General features: G+C 43.1%; 1 protein-coding gene across 6 annotated transcripts in view; it reads right to left on the bottom strand.

The window, feature by feature from the left end:
* Positions 1-5,213: 5,213 nt before the first annotated feature.
* PRSS56 (serine protease 56) overlaps positions 5,214-17,517 on the bottom strand; it is a 76,542-nt gene continuing 64,238 nt past the window's right edge. For all 6 annotated transcript variants that reach the window (XM_044289975.1, XM_044289979.1, XM_044289976.1 and 3 more), the window contains 4 exons: positions 16,170-16,290; positions 15,949-16,026; positions 13,378-13,484; positions 5,214-6,276 (listed from right to left, as the gene is read on the bottom strand). In XM_044289975.1, the coding sequence (XP_044145910.1) occupies positions 6,103-6,276; positions 13,378-13,484; positions 15,949-16,026; positions 16,170-16,290 (480 nt within the window). In that variant the 3' untranslated portion in view covers positions 5,214-6,102. The remainder of the gene's footprint in view (positions 6,277-13,377; positions 13,485-15,948; positions 16,027-16,169; positions 16,291-17,517) is intronic.

The raw sequence follows: 17,517 nt of genomic DNA, 5'->3' as shown, positions 1-17,517 counted from the left end.
ATCTGAGACAAGTCAGCAGGAGTCTGAAGAGAAGTCAGAGGAGGATAGTGGCTGGGGGGAGGAGGAGCAAGAAGAGCAGGCTTTGAGGGGGACTTTAAACTTTTCGGAGATCCCTGGTGTTGTCCGTGGCTGGGGGGAGGAGACTGAGGACGACATTCTCCTGGGCAATGAGCAGGAGCCAGGGCGCTCCACCACTTCCAATTTAGTGCAAATGGGATCCAGTGTTTGAAGAGGGACCCCTGTATAAAAAGCATAAAGGGCAAGGACCAGTACTGGGTGGCAACGTACAACGGAATTTACACACACAGCGAAACAGGTATGGATTCCAATCCTACCGCGCCTGCAAGAAGAGGGCGGTTTGAAGATGAGTTGGTCACTTCGGATATGAGATCATTCTTGCAGCCAACCCATCGACAACTGCCCTCTGGATCCAGCTTCAGGGAACGTCTAGAGTGACAGGTGTCCGACTACATCGGGTTAACGGACGATGTGGACGCTCTGAGAAGCGAGGAACCCCTGGACTACTGGGTGAACAGGCTTGACCTGTGCCCAGAGCTAGCACAATTTGCCATGGAACTCTTGGCTTGCCCCTTGTCGAGTGTCCTGTCCGAAAGGACGTTCTGCGCAGCAGGGGAGATCATGACCGATAAGCGCACTTGCCTAGCTCACGACAGTGTGGACTACCTCACATTTTTCAAAATGAATGAGGCATGGATCTCGGAGGAATTCAACACCTGTGACGACCACATGTAATGGAATTTCCTCATGCCAGCCAACACATATCCGCCACCACCCAGAACAAAGAATGGTCCTTGTCTTATGTATATACAAAGGCATAAAAAAGCCTTTTCTGTCAGGTGAATGCCTAATTTTTGGGGCCTGTACTGGCCGACAGTAAAATTTGTATCCACTGACCGCCTAATGTACCTCCAGCCACATCATCACAAGTTATTTTCTTTCAGGTGAATGCCTAACTTTTGGGGCCTGTACTGGCCTACAGTAAGATTTGTATACAGTGACCCCCTAATGTACCTTCAGTCACATCATCACAAGTTCTTTTCTGTCAGGTGAATGCCTAATTTTTGGGGCCTGTACTCCAGTGGCTTACAGTAAATTTTTAGCTTGTGACCGCCTAATGTACCTCCAGCCACATCATCACAAGTTCTTTTCTGTCAGGTGAATGCCTAATTTTTGGGGCCTGTACTAGGCTACAGTAAAATGTTTAGCAAGTGACAGCCTAATGTACCTCCAGCCACATAATCATAAGTTCTTTTCTGTCAGGTGAATGCCTAATTTTTGGGGCCTGTACTGGCCTACAGTAAAATTTTTAGCCAGTGACTGTAACACCCCAGACATGTGTTACTACACGCCTCTACCCTGCTACTATCTTCTAAGAGCCTGTATATTGTCATATGATATGATTTTGCTCATATCTTCACAAATGTGCATGTAAAACCATATTAAATACAATTGTTACTGTAATTTTCCAAGTTTACCAGCAGGTGGCAGCAATGCATTGGCCAGCTATTAGTCTCACTTTAGTGTATCTAGGCTGGAATGGATTATTCCAGCTTAGCTCCCCCTCTGTGGAGGTGTGGACTGTTCCCACATCCTGCAGGATGGGTGGAGAAGGAAGTTAGAGTCAGTGTAGCCCACCCCCTGAGACCTGATTAAATACCCAGCCTGAGCAACTGCAGCCTCAGCTGGATGAGAAGAAAGCAGACAATCTCCAGAGTTCCAGGAAGAAAGCATCCCCTGAGAAACTACCTGTGAGTTAAGTCCAGAGACCTAGGAGAAGCCATTCCTCCTCAGCTAGTCTGTCTCCACAAAGCAGAAGGTACAGAAAAGCGCAGAAGATTAATTCCTGCCACAGTTACAGAGCTACAAAGCAGACGTCTTATCCTGCAAGGTCACATTTAAAGTGCAGAAGCATTTATTCCTGCCAATGATTGCTAAAACCTGCTGGGACCAGAGACCAAAACTGTATACTGCTTGGATACAAGTTATCTTCAGTAAAGAAAAGTTTGAACTTCGTCTAAAGGTCTGGACATCATTTCTCCAGCAAAATCCCTCTATTACTCCTACTATCACTACAGTCAAATGTATTGCAAGTGAGCCAGGAGCCAGGAGTCCAGACGTACCCAGGTAGGAGACACCGTTGACACAATTATCACCACCCTATAGAGACATTATAAGCCATTACACCACTCTGGCATTCTTAATCTGAGACGTGTGTTAAGACACCTTGGAAGGGTCCTGGGATAGTACCCTGAGCACGCTGCAATTGGCGTCATGAACAAATACAGACTATTATCCACCCGTATCCTGGACCACTGCATAAGTGGCGTAAGCATAACCGTTCCTGCACTGCATGGCCGCTTAATGTACCTCCAGCCACATAATCACAAGTTCTTTTCTGTCAGGTGAATGCCTAATTTTGGGGCCTGTACTCCAGTGGTCTACAGTAAAATTTGTATCCAGTGACCACCTAATGTACCTCCAGCCATATCATCACATGCTCTTTCCTGTCAGGTGAATGCCTACATTTTGGGGCCTGTACTCCAGTGGCTTACAGTTAAATTTGTATCCAGTGACTGACTAATGTACCTCCAGCCACATAATCACAAGTTCTTTTCTGTCAGGTGAATGCCTAATTTTGGGTGCCTGTACTCCCGTGGCCTAAAAAAAAAAAATTCTAGGCTCTAGCAGGGCACATTTTTGAGAGTTTCTGTTTAAGAAGCATAAAATGGCCCCTGATTAAAATACATATAATTTTCCCCAATGATCCCCCCTCTGGTATGTCACTGTCCATGTTGTGGGACTATTTGTGCACTTCTAGTGAGTATTTGGTGGCTGCAATGTATCCTGCCGCGAACACGCGGTAAAATAAGGAAAATACCGTAGTCATTTGGGTGTAGCTAACAGGATATGAGGCAGAGAAGCTGGTATGGGGCCCAGCATCTGAGGTACAGTTACTGATAGCTGTAAATGATGGAAGACAAGAGAGAGAAAATGAAGGCAGATCCCTGGGAGATGAAGGAGAGGGTCACAGCTGAAACTAAAATAATCATAAGCCTCTCGTGTTTTTGAAAGAGCCAACCTCATTTCATGTTTTGCTGTGCCCTAAGGTACCAAGTTCCCACTAAAACATATGCATGAGGCAGAAAAGTTAACTTTGAAGCTCTAATAGATCATCTATTCCTTTCCCTCAAGTCTTCTGTTGGTTTATCATTTAAGTTAGTCAAACATATGGAACAACAATCTGTTTCATTGCAGCCAATCAGTCATCCATGGGATCATTCATACGAACGATCCCACTATCAACATGCCAGGCTAAACTGGCAGACCAGGGAGTACCGTATTTTCCGGCGTATAAGACTACTGGGCGTATAAGACGACCCCCAACTTTTCCAGTTAAAATATAGGGTTTGGGCTATACTCGCCGTATAAGACTACCCCTCCAACGCTATTTACTTTGGCATCAAGATCTACAGGTAATTGTTGTGCAATTTTCGTCTTTTGCCTCAGTACCATACTATGCCTTTCCAAGAATCTAGTACACCAGGATGCAGTGGCCTTAAATCTGTTGCTGTGATCTGGGTTAGATTTGGCTCACTGAAGTGCAAACAAGCGTATTTTATTTTGTGTCACTACATAACCGTTTTGGCGATGCTCATTCACCATGTCTGCTACATGTTTTTCGAGTTCTGGCCAATGTGGGATGCGCCTTCTTAATGCACACTTACCCCTTGGCATACTCTTTAATGCTTTTTCATTTGCTTTCCAGTCCAGAACCACCTTTTCTGTTACTCCATATTGTCTTGCAGCAGCGCAGTTATTATGTTCCATGGCAAAGTTTACAACGTTGAGTTTTAAACTGTCTTAATATTTATTTTATCTTGCTGGTAGAGCCATGATGGGGTCTTGACTGTTAGCCATTTGTATACTGTACTGTATGTACTGGTGCTGTACTGTATGAACCGGTACAGATACCGGTGCTGTACTGTATGTACAGATACTGGTGTTGTACTGTATTCACCACATGTATCTGCTCCCCAGAAAGACTCAGTTTTTTCACCACAGATAAGATGCACACCAAACTTCATTAGAGATCCGCCGTTCCAACATTAGAATTGGCTGAAGTGCAGATGCTCCTGCTTCCCCCTGCCTTTCCTCAGAATCGCCAATCCAACCCAGTATACAACAACCAGGCAAGCGATGTACTGGTATTTTCTGTGCACACTGCATACAAAGCCGGCTTGTATTGGGTGGGTCAGCTCTCCCTGCCTGCCCAGCCCTCCCTGTCTTCAAACGATCTGAGCGGTAGTACGCAATGTGATACTGCCGGCATGAGAAAACCACTGAGAGCAGGAAGAGGGGGCTCAGCTAGAGGGCGCCTGTCCCTGAAGCTGGAGAAGGACATCTCCAGTCCGGCTAGCAAGTAAGTTTCAGCACGCTGTATACCGGCATATAAGACGACAGCCGGCGTATAAGAAGACCCCCGACTTTTGAGAAGATTTTCATGTGTTAAAAAGTAGTCTTATATGCAGGAAAATACAGTAAATCAAAAACACTATCTGGTCCCTGAGCACAACTGTAAATGATCAGAAGCATTTGGCTGCTTATGTCATAGACATGCAATTTCAGCTGACAATGGGCGAAAATTTCCAATGTGGCAGATCACATTTTTGGCGGACAAAAGTCTCCTGCTAGCCATCACGGTGGTTCATGTTAGTTTTCAAATAATGATTGTCAGCCAAAAGCCTCATGCACACGGCTGTTGTTTGGGTCCGCATCCGAGCCTCCGTTTTGGCGGCTCGGATGCAGACCCATTCATTTCTATGGAGCCGCAAAAGATGCGGACAGCACTCCGTGCGCTGTCCGCATCCGTGGCTCCGTTCCGCGGCACCGCAAAAAAAATAACATGTCCTATTCTTGTCCGTGATTTGCGGACAAGAATAGGCATTTATATTGCCGACGCCCGTTCCGTTCCGCAAATTGCGGAAGGCAACGCGGGCGCCTTCTGTTTTTTGCGTATCCGCGGTTTGCGAACCGCAAAAAACGTCACGGTCGTGTGCATAGGCCAAAACCAGACATCTCATCAGACTTTAGTCTCATGTTATGGCAAGCTTTAGCGTGAACATTAAGCTTGTATTTCACATATCTGTAAAATGATACACCCCACATGTGTCAAAATAAAGTAAGAACATGTCTTTACCCAAAAAGGACAAAATGGGATTTTATTAATCAATCCATCAATATTAATGAACCTTTCCTGAATGTAGCGGCATAAACCCCTTACAAATTGTTTAGCCACCCTGCATATGACCATGACGCGCCATGTGCCCAATATACATACACATGTACAGTAGCTATCTTTAAATTGACGCTTACCACAACAATAGCCATTGGAAAAGTCAAATTAAAGTTTGCTGCAGGTGTAATTTCTGATATCATTGACATAATTGATATATGCGAGCACTGTGAACATTGAAAGCTTCAGTATTTTTATAGAGTTTGTTCTTTTACTTTAGGTTCATCAGATCAAAGCGAAAAAGACAATAAATTGATATCTCCAATGCTTTAAGCAGCGCCGATTATGTGCCAAGAGTCGGAGGACTGTGTCATTATGGCAGGTACACAATGGCAGTAATGGGGCGTAGTATCTGTACACTCCACAAACAGGGAAATACGAAATTTACATCCACACTAAATAATAGAAAGCAAAACTGGCCATTGAAGTGCACTTCATATATCACACAGTGTAAATTTGGTGTACAGTCTTTCATCACATAGCAATGAATAATATAGATCCTGTTGGTGTCTTTTTACAGTTCAAATGAACATATCGTTGTCATTCTGCAATAACCTGATAACATTTGGTTAATTTAATAAGAAACCCCCAGCTTCCTTTAAGTGCAAAGTCCTTAGGATCCTCGTCGTCTTGTGGAGCCCCTTATGCCGATATGTTAGCACTGGATTGTGGCACTTGTGATTGGCACTTTTGAGTCTTCCCTTTAAGTTCCTTGAACAAGACAAGAGTTTTTTCGGCGATTTCGATCACAGTGATCTTTTCTGTCATTTTATGATGCTGTTAACTTGTTAAGTTTTCAATCTGTCCATTGAAAGTGCAATGAGTCCTGGCATACTACGATAGAGGGAACTGCTGTCCACACCTACCAGGCTGATAAATGATGAAGACTTTCCAGCGACACACACTCGAACACGAGCTAGGTACAAACCTTTTTCATTCTTCGAGCCCAGGTCCACCAGGATCTATATGAGACGGGAGACATTAATGTTTGGCCTCTAGCCATCAGGAAATCTAACTTTATATCAATGTCTACAGCTTTCCTCTTGTATAAAAAAGAATGAGCAAGGAATGCATATAGGGGGCATACACTGCCAACCAATGTCATTGTGTGTGCCCTTGTTAGAATGTGGGAATGACTTACTTCCTGGGTCCCTGTAAGGGTGGAGTGAGATGGAGGGAGGTGGCAAGGGACATCAGGAAGAAAGATCACAACCTGTTACTGTCCTCTGCCCCCCAGTACAGCTGTGAGTGACCCGAAGGGTGTCATTCATAGACTTTTGTTAATGTTATCACCCCTCTTTCTAGTTACAGAGGTTATATGGGGTGGAGTTCTCCAACTAAAGGGGAAATCAGTCACTCATTTTGGTTAATTCCATGACTTTGGATATTTTTGGTCTCTCATTTATGATTACCTGTAGATATATGGTGTTAATCAAACTGGTATAAAGTAAAACTGGCTTAGTTGCCCATAGCAACCAATCTGATTCCACCTCATTTTAACAGCTTCTTTGGAAAATGAAAGGTGGAATCTGATTGGTTGCTATGGGCAACTATGTCAGTTCTACTTTATACCAGTTTGATAAATGACCCCAATAGAGGATATATGTAGGTGTATGTGACATGTACATTATTTTAGGGGGTGTTGTGCCTTAGTTGCATTAGACTTTTGTCACAAATAAAAGTATACTTTAATGCAAAAAGTTGCATGAATGCTGCCATGAGATTAAAGTGCTGGGTGCCATTTTCACAATGTGTCAGGTGTCTACTTTCAGAAAATATATGAGAATAATATAGATCTTTAATTATATAATTTAGGGGGTCATTTACTAAGCTGAAATACGTCCAAATTAGGCGTATTTCAGGAGCAGATGGCGGCGCAACTATCTGCGACTTCTGTGACTTCGCCCTGCTCACGCCAGTTCTAAAATTGTCAGCGTGGCATGGGTGGGGAAGGGGACGGGCTGGCAGGTCTCTCTGATTTACCATTTTCAACACCTGTTTTAGGAAGCTGTCTTACATTTAGAACTGGCGCTGGACGCTCCGAAATTATGGAGAAGCCTGCACCTCTTCATAGCTTCGGCAGATCCTCCACCAGCTTTGTTTTTTTTTTAAGACCAGCGTCTAAAATGCCTGTCTTAATAAATGTGCCCCTTAGTTTTTGTGTGTCAAAGTTGACTTGTCAGTGGAAAAGTTAAAGAATATATTAATCAAAGTAAAAATCCGAAATGTAAAATATTTAACCTTGTACCAAGTAACAATACCTCCTCGACCTAATGCAGTCATTAAAATGGTTTAGATGTTTCCCACACACCATTAGGGCATTATATACTGTACTTTCTTAGTGCAGAAAAGGTAAAAGTTCTGCCCTCTAGTGGCAGCTGATGCTAGTGATATGATAGTTCCAATTGAAACCTCTATTCTCCAAAGCAAAACACTCTAAGCCCACAATTTATACCAACATCAGTCTAAAAATGAAAAGATGGTTGTAGTGAACAGCTCCAAACGTATTAAAAGGCACACAGCTAAATTTGTTTCATTGGTTCCGCAAAAAAAACGTAATGTACTCCGTATGCATTCCGTGTCTGTATTTCAGTTTTTCTGTTCCGTTGAAAGATAGAACATGTCCTATTATTGCCCTCAAATCATGTTCCGTGGCTCCATTCAAGTCAATGGGTCAGCAAAAAAAACGGAACACATACGGAAATGCATCCGTATGTCTTCCGTATCCGTTCCGTTTTTGTGGAACCATTTATTGAAAATGTTATGCCCAAACCAATATTTTCTATGTAATTACTGTATACTGTATATGCCATACGGAAAAACGGAACAAAAAACTGAACCAAAACGGAAACGCAACGGAAACAAAAAACGGATCCTGAACAAACGGCCTGCAAAACACTGTAAAAGCCATACGGTCGTGTGCAGAAGGCCCTAGGTAGAGTCATTTTTTGCGGGATGAGATGATGGTTTGATTGGTACCATTTTTGGGGACATACGCCTTTTTAATCACTTTTTGTGATGTAAGGTGACAGAAATGGCTTTTTTTGACTCAGTTTTTATTTTTACAGTGTTCACCTAAGGGCTTAGGGTCATGTGATATTTTTATAGAGCTGGTTGTTACTGATGCAGCGATACCTAATATGTATACTTTTTTTTTTCTCACTTTAACACAATAATAGCATATTTGTAAGAAAAAACATTTGTATGTTGTGTCTCCATGTTCTGAGAGCTATATTTTTTTTTATTTTTTGAGCAATTTTTTTATGTAGGGTCTCATTTTTTGCGGGATGAGGTGACTTTTTTTGGTACCATTTTATTCGACATACGCCTTTTTGATCGCTTGGTGTTGCACTTTTTGTGATGTAAGGTGACAAAAATGGCTTTTTTGACACAGTTTTTATTTTACTTTTTTTATGGTGTTTATTGGACAGGGTGGATCATGTGATATATTTATAGAGCTGGTCGTTACGGACGTGGCGATACCTAATATGTGTGTTTTTACATTTTTTTCTATTTTTTATTATGAAATCTGGGGAAGGGCGTTTTTTCTTTTTTAATTAAAAACACTTTTTTTTAAAGCTTTATTTCTGTTCCACTCTGGGACTTCAACTTTTGGGGGTCTGATCACCTCTGCAATGCATTACAATACATGTGTATTGTAATGCATTGCCTGTTAGCATATTACACAGAGTAATACACTAAGGCCCCTTTCACACGGGCGAGTTTTCCATGTGGGTGCAATGCGTGAGATGAACGTATTGCACCCGCACTGAATCCTGACCCATTCATTTCTATGGGGCTGTGCACATGAGCGGTGATTTTCACGCATTACTTGTGCGTTGAGTGAAAATCGCAACATGCTCTATATTGTGCGATTTTCACGCGACGCAGGCCCCATAGAAGTGAATGGGGTGCGTGAAAATCGCATAGCATCCGCAAGCAAGTGCGGATGCGGTGCGATTTTCACGCATGGTTGCTAGGTGACAGTCTATTCACTGTATCATTTTCCCTTATAACATGGTTATAAGGGAAAATAATAGCATTCTGAATACAGAATGCATAGTATAATAGTGCTGGAGGGGTTAAAAAATAAATAAAAAAAAGTTAACTCACCTTCTCCTCTTGATCGCGTAGTTCCCGATCTCTTTACTTTTTGAATGAGCTGTGGGCTAAAGGACCTGTGGTGACGTCGGTGATGGACCATGTGATTGGAGCATGTGATCTGACATCACCACAGGTCATTTAGCCCACAGCTCATCATTCAAGAAGTAAAGAGACCGGGAACTACACGATCAAGAGGAGAAGGTGAGTTAACTTTTTTTATTTTTTGTTAACCCCTCCAGCCCTATTATACTATGCATTCTGTATTCAGAATGCTATTATTTTCCCTTATAACCATGTTATAAGGGAAAATAATACAATCTTCAGAACATCAATCCCAAGCCCGAACTTCTGTGAAGAAGTTCGGGTTTGGGTACCAAACATGCACGATTTTTCTCACGCAAGTGCAAAACGCATTACAATGTTTTACACTCGCGCATTTTCCCGCAACGCACCCGCCTCTTATCCGGGCCAAAAATAAGACGCCCGTGTGAAAGAGGCCTAACAGTTTGCCTAGAAGATCCAGCCTCAGGCACCCGTAGAAGGCAGGTTCCGATGCCGTATAAGGCATTGGGCAGCCTCTGCATGGCATTGGGCTTGGTCTTGTCACCCATCGGGTCCCCGCCACAGCAGCGCAGGGACTCGATAAGCTCCCTCACCTGCAGCAAACCCCTTCTATGTCACGGTCAGCGCTGACCACGGTATAGAAGGGGTTAATTTGCCGGCATCGCTGTAAATGCAGTGATCAGTGTCCGCCCAATTACCATGACGTACTATTACGTCAAAATGCAGGAAGTCACTGACTTCCATGACGTAATAGTATGTCACATGTAAGGAAGAGGTTAATAGATGTGGACAGAATTGACAAAATCTCCACTGAAGGAACACAGCTTCAGGCCTCATGCACACGACCGTATGTATTTCGCGGTCCGCAAAAAATGGATCCGCAAAAAATACGGATAACGTACGTGTGCATTCCATATTTTGCGGAACAGAACAGCTGGTCGCTAATAGAACAGTACTATCCTTGTCCATAATGCGGACAATAATAGGACATGTTCTATTTTTGTGCGGTAGGGAAATATGGACATACGGAAATGGAATGCACACGGAGTAACTTCAGTTTTTTTTGCGGACACATTGAAATGAATGGTTCCGTATAAAAAAGGGAAGGACATGGAAAGAAAATACGCTCATGTGCTTGAGCCCTTATTCACATGTCCATGTCTGTTAGAGGCAACCCATTTTTTGTTACTAACCTTTTATGATATTTTTATGCAATGGTCAGTGAAAAGCGGAAAAACACATGGATGGTATCCATGTGCTTTTACTTGTTTTCATGGACCCATTGAATAGAACAGGTGAACTCTATCAGCAAAACGGACACAAATATTGCAGGCCCTTGTGTATTTCCTGTGGAACAACTGTCTGAGGAAAATAGTAAGCCTTTTTTTACTATTTGGTCTGCAGGGAAAATGGGGCTATGCACACTTTCCACAAAAGTTAGGAAAAAAAGCAGTTGTTCTTTGTGGATGCAAAAAATAGATCCATGGTGAAAAAGCGCTGAGACGCATCCTGAAGTTGGACCTTTGCTGATGCAAAATGGTTTGAGGGATGTAATGATGTATGAACACAGACATTTTTAACTAGCGAGTGACCTCAGAAGTCTACAACTCTACAAGACTGCATGCAACTCAGTGTATTAATCTGGACTGCAGCTGTCGCTTGATAGTTAAAAATCAGTCAGTAGTACAAAAAGTGTAGCCTTAGGCTAGGTCTACACGACGACATTTGTCGCGCGACATTTTGTTGCACCAATGTCGCGCGACAATTTTTATAATGGCAGTCTATGGTGTAGCACTGCAACATGCAACATGCTGCGACTGCGATGCAACAGTCGCAGAAAATCCATTCAAGATGGATTTTTCTGTGACTGTCGCGTCGCAGTCGCAACATGTCGCATGTTGCAGTGCGACACCATAGACTGCCATTATAAAAATTGTCGCGCGACATTAGTGCAACAAAATGTCGCGCGACAACTGTTGCGCCCTGTCGCGCGACTTTTTGTTTTGCGCGACAAATGTCGTCGTGTAGACCTAGCCTTAGGATACAGCCACACGTAGTGGGTCTGCTGTGGATTTTCTGCCTATTCTTGTCCGTTTTCGTTATTCCATGCATTGCATCTGGAAGCAAGTGCGGGTGCGATGCGTTTTTCACTGATGGTTGCTAAGAGATGTTCTTTGTAAACCTTCAGTTTTTTATCACACGCATGAAAAACACATCAAAATGCATTGCACCCGCGCGAAAAAACTGAACAACTGAACGCAATCGCAGACAAAACTGAATGAACTTGCTGGCAAAATGGTGCAAGTTTTACTGAACGCACCCTGAACGCATCTGGAGCCAATCCGTCACGCTCGTGTGAAAGAAGCCTTAGGCTGGTTTCACACGAGTGAGCTCAACACATTGAACTAGCATCATGTGTCTGTGGAAGCTCCCATACTGACCTCCCTAGCTCTGAGGGGGTCACATAGTATTATATTAACTTATGATGCTATGTAACCCTTAGGCCCCTTTCAGACGGGCGAGATTTCCGTGCGGGTGCAATGCGTGAGGTGAACGCATTGCACCCCCACTGAATCCGGACCCATTCATTTCTATGGGGCTGTGCACATGAGCGGTGATTTTCACGCATGACTTATGTGTTGCGTCAAAATCGCAGCATGCTCCTCTTTGTGCATTTTTCACGTAGTGCAGGCCCCATAGAAATGAATGTCATCGCGATTTTCACGCACGGTTGCTAGGAGACGATCGGGATGGGGACCTGATCATTATTATTTTCCCCAGGGAAAATTAAAGCATTCTGAATACAGAAATCACGCATTTTCCCACAACGCTCCCACATCTTATCCGGCCCAAAAACAGGACGCCCGTCTGAAAGAGGCCTTAGAGTTGTGGAATGTATTGTATAACACTGGTAGCATTATGTCAGTGTTATCCAATACATTCCAGAACTGTAAGGGTTATATAGCATCAGAAATCAATTTAATGCTTTGTGACTCGTGCAGTGCTAGGGAGGTCAGTACGAGAGCTTCTGCAGACACACGCTGCGAGTTCAATGGGTTGAACTCGCTTGTGTGAAACCAGCCTTAGGGTTGTTCTGGACTTCCAGGAGCGCGGCATTATCCTGATTTATAATGCTGTGTGCCTTTGCTTGACTTTACTTCTACAGGATCATACTGACATAAAGCAGAGGCACACAGCATTATAAATCAGGATAATGCCGCGCGCTCCTGGAAGTCCAGAGCGGAGGATCACTCTCACACACAGAGTGTGATTCCTGCAATGGACTCGCTCATGTGAAACAGTCCTTATTGTCCAGATCCCTGTAGACCCTCTCTGCAGAGGTTTGATTGAGTAATGCAGCCTTCAATGCTGATGGGCAACTAGAAACTGCCCAGATGTCAGGGGTGTAAGACTGAAGCTAGAGACCCCGGATTCAGAGGGTTTCTGCCGGGTTCTTGACAGCACCCTAAAGAACACTGGAAAAATACCCATCGCTTGAGGTGACCTGCATGAGAGGAGTTGAAGCTAAAGGCCAACATCCGGGACGGACGCTGATCAGGGGGAAGAGCTGGAGATTTTTGGCCCCTGTCACCAGTAAGCAGAGTTCTGTGGACTACATCTATATTTCGTGCAACACTGGACTATTTCGGGTTGCATTGAAATGCTAGTTGGGCATTTTAATAGAGGTGCAATAAATGTTGTTGGGGATGTCCCCAGATCATGCACCTCGTTGAATTTCTTTTTACTGTAATAACTAATAATAATCACAGTATAATACAGTATTACACATCGTATGTGTGTACATTTCTTTTTACTCTATAGTAATAATGTAATGACTATAATTCCTTGGAGGAATGCAGTCACTAGCAGCTAGTTAGATTGCCTACAATTCTCACCTCTTGGAACTTCATTGACAAGTCTCTCTCTGGAATCTGTAGGATCCATTTGTACTTCTCTTTAATGGACTGAACTTCATTAATGGCTTCTGACAAATGTGGACAACCTGTGCATTTACAGATCAGGTTAAGAGAACTTCCTTTACATCACACAAAATTGACCAAAGCTTATCTTGTAAATATCTAAAAAATTCACACTCTCCTGTTCAATGCTGAATTTCTAATCTACTATATATCAACATCCGTTAAACTGTCTGTTCACATCTGCATTGCGGTTTCCGTGTACAATGAAATCCATGATGCAGTACTGGGTCCATCGTATAAAAGATACCCCCACACCCAACAGACTCCAATGACTTTTATTGAGAGACAGTTTGGTTCCTTTGTGGTATTTGTCATTTTGGTGGGAAGAATAATGACGCATTAAGCGATATTCTTCATGTAAAATCTAAATGAATTTGTGATCGAACTGGGGTGGACAAGATGCCAACAAAGTAAATGTGAACAGAGCCTTATATTTCTATGGGGTATTTAGGTGTTACTATTCCCAGTATTTCTTTTTTAGATTGTTTTGCTTTAACACATCAAATACACTGCCTGTCCAAAAAAAAAAAGTCGTCACCTGGATTTAACTAAGCAAATAGTTATGAGCCTCCTATTGGATAATTACTGCATGGGCGATTATCTTTCAGCTGGCAATAAGTTATTTAACCCCAACTGGTGTAATGAGTTGCTTCTCATTTCTTAAACAACCATGTTGAAAGACACATCTCGTGGTCGTGGAAAAGATGTTAGTCTGTTTGAGAAGGGTCAAATCATTGGCATGCATCAAGCAGAGGAAACATCTAAGGAGATTGCAGAAACTACTAAAATTGGGTTAAGAACTGTCCAACGCATTATTAAAAAATGAAAGGATAGTGGGGACCCATCGTATTCAAGGAAGAAATGTGGCAGGAAAAAAATCCTGAATGATCGTGATCGGCGATCGCTTAAACGTTTGGTGAAATGAAATTGGAGAAAAACAACAGTAGAACTCAGGGCTATGTTTAATAGTGAAAGTAAGAGCATTTCCACACGCACAATGCGAAGGGAACTATAGGGATTGGGACTGAACAGCTGTGTAGCCGTAAAAAAAAAACACTAATCAGTGAGGCAAACCAGAAAAAAAGGCTTCAAATTGCTAGGAAGCATAAAGATTGGACTCTGGAGCAATGGAAGAAGGTCATGTGGTCTGATGAGTCCAGATTTACCCTGTTCCAGAGTGATGGACGCATCAGGGTAAGAAGAGAGGCAGATAAAGTGATGCACCCATCATGCCTAGTGCCTACAGTAAACCTTGTAGGGGCAGTGCTATGATCTGGCGTTGATGCAGTTGGTCAGGTCTAGGTTCAGCAACAGTATGTGCTCCAAGAATGAGGTCAGCTGACTACCTGAACATACTGAATGACCAGGTTATTCCATCAATGGATTTGTTCTTCCCTGATGGCATGGGCATATTCCAAGATGACAATGCCAGGATTCATCGGACTCAAATTGTGAAAGAGTGGTTCAGGGAGCATGAAACATCATTTTCACACATGGATTGGCCACCACAGAGTCCAGACCTTAACCCTATTGAGAATTTTTGGGATGTGCTGGAGAAGGCTTTGCGCAGCAGTCAGACTCTACCATCATCAATGCAAGATCTTGGTGAAAAATGTATGCAACACTGGGTGGAAATAAATCTTGTGACATTGCAGAAGCTTATTGGAACAATGCCACAGTGAATGCGTGGCGTAATCAAAGCTACAAGTGGTCCAACAAAATATTAGAGTGTGTGACACCTTTTTTTGGGGGGGTGGAGACTTTTTCTTTGGACAGGCAGTGTATATGTCTCTAGTTCAAAGTATTACAGTCATTATTACTGCACTGTTTAGGCTACTTTCACACTAGCGTTCGATCGGATCCGTTCTGAATGGATCCGATCATAATAATGCAGACGGAGGCTCCGTTCAGAACGGATCCGTCTGCATTATATTAGCATATAAAAGCTAAGTGTGAAAATAGCCTCGTACGGATCCGTCCAGACTTTCAATGTAAAGTCAATGGGGGACGGATCCGCTTGAAGATTGAGCCATATTGTGGCATCTTCAAACGGATCCGTCCCCATTGACTTACATTGTAAGTCTGGACGGATCTGCACGCCTCCGCACGGCCAGGCGGACACCCGAACGCTGCAAGCAGCGTTCAGCTGTCCGCCTGTTCGTGCGGAGGCGAGCGGAGCGGAGGCTGAACGCCGCCAGACTGATGCAGTCTGAGCGGATCCGCATCCATTCAGACTGCAACAGGGCTGGACGGAAGCGTTCGGGTCCGCTCGTGAGCCCCTTCAAACGGAGCTCACGAGCGGACCGACGAAAGCTAGTGTGAAAGTAGCCTTAAAAGGAGCCCTCAGATAAGGGCACCATGGTCCTACTGACAGGTTCCTTTTAACCTTTTTTTTTACTGTAGTGTGATAGGATAATATCTGTGAAACTGGACATGGTGACATAACATTTGTATTGACCACATGAAATCTATACATGCATACAGTACCTTGGACATTTTCTTTGGTGGCTCCAGTGACACTTGTGACATCTCTCTTCTGAGGTTGATAATGAACAGGTATCACTCCTGTTAAATGGATATAAGATGCATGTAATTGTACTGCAGTGGAGTAAACTTGTAAAGTGTACAGCCCATCTCTGCCCTCAGACTAGACTATAGTCTGAGTACCACAGAGTAATGGTTTGGAGCACTATGATACACAGTCATACCTTGATCCAAAAGCAAAGGGTCATCAGTGAGGATTATTCCATCACTTCTGAGCTGTGACTTTAGGTTGTGAATGACCTGTCGTCCTTTTTCTTTTAGTTCCTCCACTGCATCATCATTCTTCTGGAATGACAAGAAAGAATCAGTATAGATTAGACTTTATGCGCTATTTTATGAATGACTAGAATGTCTAAGTGATTTGTGCCCCGCGTTGTACACTGGGGAGGAATAAGCGGTTTGAAAGTGCTGAGGAGAACTGTACATTTAGCAAGACAAGCACTGACCCTAGAACTAACTTTTGCAGCTACTTTTAATGGTCAGTAGAAGTTGATGAGCTATCTGTATTCATTAAGGATACTCTTATATTCTCTCATATATGTCACTATTGATAAATATATCTACATGGAAGTACAGAAGTGCACTATTTGCTATTGAATATACTTTATTTAAGTTACATTAACAGTCTAGTACTAGAGAAGAGTATGTCTTAAAGAGACAACATTCTAATTATGTACCTGAAAAAGCAAAAAGTGATAATATCGAATTTAAGTTCCCTTTACACGGACTGACTTTGCAGGTAATTATTGCGTATGAACCATCAGAGGTGGTAAAAGCTGCATTTGTGTGCAGCAATCCAGTACTCTGTAGAGGGGACGAGCAATCTCTACGGCGATCTCTCCTCCCCATACTGATTCACTGTTTCTAGGCAGCAGATCACTGTCTACACAGGACTATCTTCTGCCCAGACACAATGACTTTGATGTCCACATCAACCACGCTTCTACCCAATGAACAAACTCATTGCCCGTTCATTGGCTATTGGTGGCACCTTTACCCAGAGCAACTTTTGGAAAAAGTGTTCCTAGGAACGCTCCTCCTCGATATTTGCCCAGCGCCTTTATTTCGTTATAATTTGATAGTGGATGATGCATCCACAGACTTCTGAATAAGGAGGGAGGAATATGTGCGAGGTTGCTCACTGGCTGCTCATTGGTCAGTTCCTTAGAGAAAATGCAGATGAGAAGACGTGTATGTGAGGGGAAAGTTACTTTTTATAGGTGCAATCTCTGGCTCACACTGGCTGTGTATGGGTGTTCTCCCTGGTAAGCTTTCTCTATCAAGGTACTCTCTTGTAGGCACATTTTTATTAAGGGTCATTAAAGTTAAAATGTTAATTATAGAATTACTGTATGGTGTTTTTTCAGTCACTGTATGGATGTATTATTCCACTGCAGCATGATAGTTGTTACTCATCAACCCTAGTTTTTCCAGCAACTCCCCATGGATGACTGCAACTCCACCTGCCACACATCTCTCTGTTCCAGCAACGTCCTCTGTCTTTGAATGCTC

Source organism: Bufo gargarizans, chromosome 4 (assembly GCF_014858855.1).
Source record: "Bufo gargarizans isolate SCDJY-AF-19 chromosome 4, ASM1485885v1, whole genome shotgun sequence".
Taxonomy (NCBI): Eukaryota; Metazoa; Chordata; class Amphibia; order Anura; family Bufonidae; genus Bufo; species Bufo gargarizans.
This window is presented reverse-complemented; position numbering and strand designations above follow the sequence as displayed.